General features: G+C 29.4%; 1 protein-coding gene across 1 annotated transcript in view; it reads left to right on the forward strand.

Moving 5' to 3' along the window:
• LOC111622133 (CCR4-NOT transcription complex subunit 6-like-B) overlaps nt 1-3,958 on the forward strand; it is an 88,239-nt gene extending 84,281 nt beyond the window's left edge. Inside the window, exon 9 of the mRNA XM_023364457.1 lies at nt 3,020-3,958. Coding sequence (XP_023220225.1) covers nt 3,020-3,426 — 407 coding nt within the window. The 3' untranslated portion in view covers nt 3,427-3,958. The remainder of the gene's footprint in view (nt 1-3,019) is intronic.
• Nucleotides 3,959-10,361: the final 6,403 nt, after the last annotated feature.

The following is a 10,361-nucleotide window of genomic DNA, read 5'->3' on the forward strand; positions in this document are numbered from 1 at the left end:
GTGATTGAAATAGCATACTGCAGATACAACATCCAATTACAAAAAATCCAGAAACAAGTTGCTTAACTTTTCTGGCAACATTTGGTGGCATGTTATCATATTTTAGTAAAAAAAAAATTTTTATATTTTTAACTATTATAAAATGGCAAAAAAAAAACTTAATTTTGAGGATAGGGATTGGTTTTATTTTAAAAAAATTGTAAATGCTAATAACAAGTAAAATTGTCATTAAGTCTGATCCAGCTGGAGATACACGACACCCTTCATCTCCCCATCCTTTGACCTTTAATCACCAAAATTTAATAGCATCAATTCCTGTAATACACAAACCTCTCTGCAAAATTTCAGGAATTTTCTTCAAAAAGAATAGCAGTTATTAAGTTTCAAGCAGGGTGAAAAAAATTATGTGCACACAATCATACTAACATCAATACAAACAGAAACCACTCCCAAATATTTTTTTGCATTTCTTGACATTTCAAGGTGTTCTAAGTCCAAAAATGAAAAAATCTTGGGGGTCATTTTTGACTGATTACCACATTGCCCCTCTGTTATATATAACAGCCAGAAAAGTGAAAAATTGAAATTACTCAGAAGTTATTGGTTCAAATTATCATCAGTTGAATGTCTATTGCTTTGATAGTTAGCAATTTATTGTGCTGAATTAATTAGATCATAAAAACAACAGTGATATACTAATATGCAAGGAATATCCTGAAAGTAAGTTTTCTATTAAACTTAACTAAACAATAATAGAAACATGACAATGTGCACAATATATAACCATGATCTTCTTTCTCTATATTATGATTCAAATATTTATCATATCTGGAAACAAGCATTTGTATACTATGGTTAAAGAATTCTTCTAGAAAAGACATTATCCACTGCTGGGCAACTTTTTCTTGTCCAGTCAGAAAATGAGCAGTATTGAAAAAAATCCCTGTGTAACGAAAGGATTATAGGCTGGATGCTCAAAACCATTCTGTTTGAATGTATCCAGTAGTACATGTGTATGAATGGCAGCATATAGTTGGATGACATCAGAGATAAGATTTTATTACTTGTTTGGAATTGTATGCTGTTTTCTCATACTTTAAAGGTTCATTGTTCCTGAAATTTGGTAATAAATTTATAGTTAAAAGATTCATTTTCCTTCCTGCTATTTAATTTTTGGCTTGAGGATCCAGCTGTATTATATTAAAAGATGGAAACTGTGATTCATTGCTTCTTTGGCATAAATGTACAGTACATAATTTCCTTATAAATTGCAATGGGTGAAACATGCTTTATGTTGAGAATTCAAATAGTTGACCTCATCTCACATTTGATAGGATTTTCTATCTTAGCACCCATTTTGGAACACTCAAACCAACCAATAAAAGCTACTCATAATGGAACATGTTTACAATGACTCAGTACAGTTTTTATGCTATTCAAACGAAATGTTGTCTCTCTATCCTTTAATTAACACAGGCATAATAGAAACTTGGTTTTTGGATATGTCTCATGCACTGAACAAAGAAGATACTATATTTAATGTATTTCATATCCTTCTTGTTGCATTTTCTCCTTTATTTCTTGCTAAAGATAGGCAATTTTTTCACATTTTATATTAATATAGTTTATCTAATCAATTTTCATTGATGATCTTAAACTTTTTTTAATGTACTACTGAATAATAAATTATAATAAATAAATAAGCCCAAAATAATAAATTAAATAAATGATAATACAAGATTCATCAGACCATAACTTGGCTAATTAAATATATAAAATAATGTGAGCTAAAGGTAGGCAATTAAATCACCATCTTATATTTTAAATTTGAATGGCTCAAGGAATCAATTACAGTAAGAGGAGCTCAATGTGGGAGACACGTTCCTAGATGACAAAGTGCTAAACGAAACAGCATTGAACGAGGTCATTTTAACATAGAGTAAATAGGGAAAGGGAACATGTAACCAAAAATAAACAGATTTTACTTTAATTTTAAGTTATATTATTATGCAAATTAATATAAAAATATACACACAGAAATGTAAAGTTCATTTTTTGTGAAGAAGATCCTGACTTTTCTGAAATTCTTGTATTTTGCAATAAAGTCTTGTAGTTTCATTTGTTGCTTTTTCTTTCTTTCTTTTTAAGCAAATGTCATTAGTGGGAGATTGCATCAAAATGCCTCATCTTGTTTTTGCACTCCTTTCAAAATCTGGATCATTCGCTACAATTTGATCAATGATTTTGGTTATCGTTACCAAACTTTTACAGAGGAAGTCTGTAAGAAATTCTTTGAATTCTTCATTTTCAGAATCACTATTTTCCAGTTTTACACAAATTCCTTATTCTGTTAGTTCTTGAAAGTCATTGTTTGTAAGGCTCTCAATAGAAAACCTACAGTAACTCCTCAATATCCTGCTTGTCTACATCTCCTTGTCCTGCTGTATTGAGAAGAGCCTATTGCTGTATCATTAGGTTGACCAAATTGTCAGCCTAACGATACAGCGATAGGCTCTTCTCATTGAGAATTCTTGGATACCGTCAGCCATAACTGCATGAACAAAGTGTGGAAGAAGTTATCAGCTAATTCTTGCCGAGCAAAGTCAATATTTCCTATGGTATCCATGATATGTTTTTTTTCAAAAATTCCACCAAACATAAATTTAAAGAAAGTACAGTGCTACGACGAAGTGCCACCTTTTGCTGATTGATTCGTGTTTGGGAATAATCAATGAATTGCTGCAATAATTTGAATCAGTATAAATTTTGAGCTTTTTCTAGGCTTCAAGCAGACCGCGTTATATCGAATCATCATTAAGCAGGGTCTTACTGTATTATCATTTGATTAATTTATATTAAGTAAACATTTTTGGAGAAGTTTTTAATAATGAAGCATTTTAATTTTGAACTGATGAGTATTATGTCCATATATATTATATATAATGATGATATAATTAGATTATTTAAAATTAAATTATACTCATTTTAACAGTTTTTTTTTTTTTAATTTTTTTGAAAGGTGTTATTGAGTTCCTATCAACTGGTAGAGTTTCTGGCAGTCATCCTGATTTTAAAGATTTTAGATACAAAGAAAGTTTACGGAAATTTAATTATTGTGATGCAACAAATGAATATACTCATCCATTTCGTATCACAAGAACATATAATGATGGAGTGATGCCATACACTAATTACACTTTTGACTTCAAGAGAATTATAGATTATGTATTTTATTCAAAACGACACATTACTGAATTGGGAGTATTAGGTCCGTTGGATGCCGAATGGATGAGAGATAACAAGATAGCCGGTTGTCCTCATCCGCACATTCCTTCCGATCATTTTCCACTTCTGGTGGAGCTTGAGCTATCTTTGCCTACACCATCCACCCTCATAATCCCAAATGACCTTATATTACAAAGATAGCAGTGTTAGAAAGAAGAAATTGTTTATATTGTTTATGGATAATAGTTGTCATCACTGTGGTTTTAATTCATGAAAAGAAATCTTTATAAATCAGGACATATTTTAATCATTTTATGGCAATCCCAGCAAGAAAAATTATCGTTTCACTGTTTGAAGGACATCAGGAATTTAATCACTATTTCATCTTTCAATCAGATGAGCTGCAAATCAAAATAGTGTAGGCTCTGTAATGAAGCTCAAAAATTATCTGCCAGCCATACTTTGAAGATCATTTTATTATCCCATAAAACAACTCACAAATGTGAATATGAAATCAAATACTGCTTTATGATCTTTGGTATACAAAGTATACCAAAACTGTAAAGACAAAAATAGCACAGTTTTTATGGCATTGTTCTTATAAGATACCTGACTGTTTTATTAATATCCCATTCCCAAAATTGTGGTGACAGTTTATAAAAATTACCTGGGATAACCTGACGTAATTGGGGATTTTTTTCATTGTTTTTCTTTCCTATTATAACTTCTTATATATANGTGAAAATGATTTACTTTGTTTTTTAACTCAAAAGTTATGTAATAATAATTTAAATTATATATAAATGTTACATTAATTAATGTAAAATGGATTTCTATAATATAGAATTTGAAGCAAACAAAATCAGATGATGATGATGATCTGATCTTTAGTTACAATTTCATTAGAAAAATGGTTAAAAGTAATAAATGAGAAAGTAATCCATAGTCAAACTAGAGTTATTGTTTCAAATAAATATAATTATTTTAGACCTCAAAATTCACTTTATATCAATGAAAAGATTTTGTAACTTCTAGCATTACAATTATTGAGTCATGTATCTTGATCATCACAATATACTAATCACACATCAAAAATGATTTTTAAACATTCATCTTTTATTGAGTAGGTTAGTTTACTTTAGCATTGACTATTATAAATAAAATTTTGTTAGTTTATTTTATCATTTACCAGTCTAAAAAAGAATAAATGTTTGAAAATAATTTTTTCTATTTAATTTTCATGTCTATGATATTCACTGAGATAGATTTGAAAGTTGATCATTCAACTTCTAAACAGGACTTTCTCTGATATATTGTATAGAGATGAATAGTTATTGTGAACTTTTTAGCTCTTAACATATAAGTTGAATTGATATTGTTACTCACTTCTATTTAGAATGTGGATTGATGTACAGAAAATGAATGAAAGAGAGCTAAAGGAGATGCATGTCTTTCTAAGCTCTGCTAGATTCCGCTTAGAAATCACAATGGCAGATTAAATATCTGCACATGGTATAAAGGATTCTTCATGTTTTCTGAAGATTTCAGACAAAGGAAAAGCTGTTTGATGAGTTTAAATTACAAGTTAAAATCTACAGATAGCCCAAATCTACTTTCAAATTGACTTTTAAAAACAGATAACTTTTATTAAATAATGCTTCTAGCCCACAACATAAATTGAGATTAAATTGACTAGAAATTGGCTATATTTATTGTTTGGTGCTTATTGACAAGACTGTCTTGTTTATAAAATCATACTGCCTGCTGTGTTACCAGCTTAGAGGTATGAAGGAGTAAATGTCAGGAGTTGCAATTTGGCACAGAGTATTAGGTGCCGAAATCATGCATGCATTAAAAAAAAAAAACAGACAGACTTGTGGGTACTCGGGACCGAAATCTGAGTCAAAATAAAATACAAAGTGGCGACGCTGTCTACAAACAGGCAAACCAAAGTCAGATGGTGAGAGTACCACCCACAGTCATTCTAGGAAATGGGCTCTGACCCTAGGACTGAACATGTAGTATTTTCTTTGTTAAATAAAATTTGTAATCTAATTTTGTAAATTTGGGAGTGCTTCAAATATGACATTAAAACAGAGATTTATGTCATTACAAGTGGGTTTTTTTAACATTATCTAGTATAGTAAAATCGTGGGACCAATAAAAATTTGACATTATATTAGGGTTGTCGTTATATCCAATGACGTTATAATCAGGTTAAACTGTATATTGTTTGTGCAAAATAAAATAAAAAATAATTTTGGATGATACAATAGCCATGATTATTTTTATCAAGAAAGGGAAATTTTCGTTACGCATCGACAAAAATTCAACCCAGGCCGACATGCAATGGAAAGAAATTTCGACATAGATAGGGTAATTTCATCAAATGCAATCGTGGATGACCTCGTGGTCGTGGCTGGCAAAGTTTGAACAAATGTGCCCAAAAGCAGCAATAGCAAAGAAGATTGGAGAATGAGACCTGCCTTGAGTGTCAGTGGTTCCGCTTAGTAATGACTCTCTGAGACATGGTCTTGTCCCAAATATAGTTTTGTCATGTTAGTTGTTTAATTTTTTAATGTATTGGTTTTATATTTTGTAAACAGTGCACTATATTTACACAAAAGAATTCTTAATTTGGAATTGCTATTTCTGTCGTGATGGTTTTGTGTATACTGTATGAATGTTTGTAGGCCGATGAGAGATCTTGGTGCTTGAAATGCATACTAAAATTTGATTGTAGGTAACTAAAGGCTATGTTGTAAAAAAAATTAGTCTGTTGGTTCCAGTCATTTCCCAATGTGATAAGCCCTTCAATTTATTATAGCTGTATTTAGTAGGCTAGTCAATTTAATCTTAACTGATAAACCTATTAGTTATCTATATAAAATTACAATAATAATTTAAGAATAAATAGTATTTTGCTTTTATTTTATTATATTATTTTAAGATTTTAAATATTTAATCTTTTTAAAATAAAATGATAATTTATATTTTTATTACAGTTTTGACTTCAAGGGAATTATAGATTATGTATTTTATTCAAAACGACACATTACTGAATTGGGAGTATTAGGTCCGTTGGATGCCGAATGGATGAGAGATAACAAGATAGCCGGTTGTCCTCATCCGCACATTCCTTCCGATCATTTTCCACTTCTGGTGGAGCTTGAGCTATCTTTGCCTACACCATCCACCCTCATAATCCCAAATGACCTTATATTACAAAGATAGCAGTGTTAGAAAGAAGAAATTGTTTATATTGTTTATGGATAATAGTTGTCATCACTGTGGTTTTAATTCATGAAAAGAAATCTTTATAAATCAGGACATATTTTAATCATTTTATGGCAATCCCAGCAAGAAAAATTATCGTTTCACTGTTTGAAGGACATCAGGAATTTAATCACTATTTCATCTTTCAATCAGATGAGCTGCAAATCAAAATAGTGTAGGCTCTGTAATGAAGCTCAAAAATTATCTGCCAGCCATACTTTGAAGATCATTTTATTATCCCATAAAACAACTCACAAATGTGAATATGAAATCAAATACTGCTTTATGATCTTTGGTATACAAAGTATACCAAAACTGTAAAGACAAAAATAGCACAGTTTTTATGGCATTGTTCTTATAAGATACCTGACTGTTTTATTAATATCCCATTCCCAAAATTGTGGTGACAGTTTATAAAAATTACCTGGGATAACCTGACGTAATTGGGGATTTTTTTCATTGTTTTTCTTTCCTATTATAACTTCTTATAAAAAAAATAGAAAAAAATAAAAAATTTGGTAGTTAGTATTTGGTAAAAGGGTGAGTTCTAGATCATTCACAGGCTAGTTTAGTTGGGTCAAGATAAAATGACATATATATATCTTGTAAACATATATACATATATATATATCATTATAGAAGGTCAGATAATATAAGACATAGATAGACCAGAAAAAATTTAATAATGTTTGTAATTATTATTTTTTTGTCTTTGTACACCGTCCAGACTTACAGTCAAACACGGCAATGTACAATTATTTACATTTTTAATTTTTAATTACTTCATAAAATCTTCATTGGATTATGTCTTCCCCTCTCTCTATTAAGCAGTACAATACCAAGAAACGTTTTTTGCATTGTCATTCGACAGCTTCGTCAAATGATATCGCACGTTTGGACACTCTAGTGTCAACACTGTCCAGTTTTTCTTATCTTTGTATGTTGTAATTGTAAAATACTTAATTGGTGGCAGTGCCACAGTAATTACAATAATATCTTAGAAAAATCAGCTGGGATTTGGGTTAAATTTAGATGTTGGGTTCTCCACCATGAAGTACACTATTGTAAATGAGTAATGTGCTCGTTAAACATTTTCATACAGATTTAATAGCGGCTTAAAATTTTTGTTGTTCACATAATTTTGTTTGTAAAGAAATATTATTATCTATTGTACAAATGTTAAAACTGCCTTGAAAGAAAATGAATTGTTAAATGTAAAATGAAAAAAAAAAAATATGCAACCAAGAACCAGTGAGAATTTCATTATTATTTCTATAACTTTCTACATCAAATTAATTAATGCTTCAAATTTTTGTGGTTTGAAATTTGGTAATAAATTTATAGTTAAAATTAAGACATTTCCTATGATTCAGTAAAATTAGAATATTTTATGCCGTTCTTCTGCTCAGAACCCATTGCACAATTACAAAATGTATTCTAATACTCATAAAGAGGAAAAAAAAAAGTCCAACACCAGTACCTGTTGTCATTGTGTTCAGAGATGATGCTTGTATAAAATAAGACATTGGTGGGTCTAATTTTCTAGTATTCTTGACCTTTTTACAATTAGGTAGCACTTACCATTGTTCACCCTTCCATGTACACCGTGCTTCATCATTGTAATCTGTACAGAGAATGACTGTACATTGACGAAGTATATTAAAATGTTTTGCATTAAATTTGTACTATTGTGAAATTTGCTTCATTTATTATTTCTATCAAAATGTATGTAATTTACTCTTAATTTTGCAATTTGTGAAAACTGGTTTTAATTTTTTGATTCATTTTTTAATTCAGAAATGTTAGTATTATAATATGACCAGAAATTTGACATTTTTTAATTCTGATGTAATGGATGATATTTTTACTGATTATTACAGTTCTTATGATTTGAAAAAGCATCTTATGAATTTGAGATTTTTTTCATATAAATACATCAATATATATATATTTATATATATATTTAATGTATAAAATGATCAATAATATAATAAAGTTTATAAAAACAGTATCATTTACATTGAGTTAACTTTTAGATAAACGTTAATATTTTGTTTTTGAAGCAATTTTTCCTATTAAAAATATATTTTATTAATAAAATTTCAAATTAAGATTAAATACAAAATTTTATGCATATATCTAATAAATATACTATGGTAGATCACATAACAATAATTCAGAAAACAGGGGGGAGTTTACATGTTATTTCAGTGTCATGAATAAATCCTAAAATTTCAATTTTAGTTGCAACATTAATCATTATTTCTGATTTAAAATACCGGTACATTTCTTTTAAACACTGGGAGAACAATTTTCTAGTTTCCAGCTTTGTACATATTTCTCTATTCTTCATATACAAATATTTCCTTAAATTTCTTCTTGTTTTTANGTATGTCTTTTGTCATTGTTATATTTACATTTTTAACATAATTATTGCTCAAGAAGAAAAAATTCAAAAATTTGATAACATATTGTATTGATTGGTCACTACCTTATTAAATTTTATTGGTTGGAAGTTACTAAGAATTTTTTAGCCAGATTCTTAACTGTAAAATAATTATTACATTTTAAGTATTTGTGTGATATAGTAAAGTAAATCTTGATTCATCATAAATATATGCAGATTGATATAGAATGCATCAATTTATGTCTATGAGGTCCGGAATAAGAGTCACTGGTTTTAACAGTGCAAAATTGAAAAATAAATGCATAGTATATTGTGAAGAACTCAAAGTTTGATTGATGATTTTTTTTTTTCATAAGTTACTTGCTTCAAATAATAATTGTTTCTAATTGTACACTTTTTCACTTCTGCTATTTTATTTCTTGCTGAGCAGCCTTTTTTTGACATAAATGCTTATAATATTTTTTCCCAATTTTTATTGTAATGCATCAGAATTAACAAACCTTTCATCAAAATTTCAAGTGTTTTAACCAGGGCTGTGGAGTTGTAGTTGGAGTTGTGAAGCTTTGGTGCTTTAGCCGGAGCCGGAATCATCAAAAAATCCACCAACTCTGGCTCCTTTTTAATTCCCAACTTGTTATGTATATAAAACAGAAAAGTATTGGAAGTGTGTCAAATTTGACCCTCCAAGTTTTTTTTTTTTTTCAAATCTACACATTTGGAGACCATCTGAACCCCCAAAAAGTCAATAAAAGAGGAAAAATTCACATGTGTGTGTGTGTTGGCGTCTAATTTGTTTAATTTCTTTATTTTCTGTTCTGAGATGTTAAACAATATCTCATGGGTAAAGTTTAAGAAACGAAATGTGGCACTGTAACTTGCATATAAAGGGGCATTAATATTATTAAATTTTGGTTCTTAATTAAAAGTCAACAGGGTGAAGACATAACAGTGGTCATCTGTCATATCTCTTAATGAATATTTTACTCGTTATTAATGTTCAAAATTTAAAAAATGATAAAACTCTTCTCTACCCTCAAAGTAAGCTTTTTTGTCATTTTATAATAGTACAGTAAAACCCATTAAGATGTTCTCGCCTAAGATGTTAGAATGTATATGGAGACATGATTTAGTTCAACCACTTTGATGCTTAATAACTAACTACTGTGTTAAACCATCTGACTCTGATTCCGACCACTCTGACCACAGAAATTAATTTGAAGCCTAATAAGGCTTCAAACAGGGTGAACAAAAGCATGCCCCCCACACAGTCTAACATCCACACATATAGAAAAAACCTTAATCTTTCGCATATCTCAAAATTTCAAGGTGTCCTGAGTCTAAAAATATAAAAATTTTGGAAGGGTCATTTTTTGACCGAGCGCTACACTTTCCCTCTGTTATATATAAACAGCCAGAAAAGTAAAAATTATCGAATACATATTTATATATTACT

This window comes from Centruroides sculpturatus, unplaced genomic scaffold (genome assembly GCF_000671375.1).
Source record: "Centruroides sculpturatus isolate CEXI.00-Female unplaced genomic scaffold, Cexi_2.0 scaffold140, whole genome shotgun sequence".
Classification (NCBI taxonomy): Eukaryota; Metazoa; Arthropoda; class Arachnida; order Scorpiones; family Buthidae; genus Centruroides; species Centruroides sculpturatus.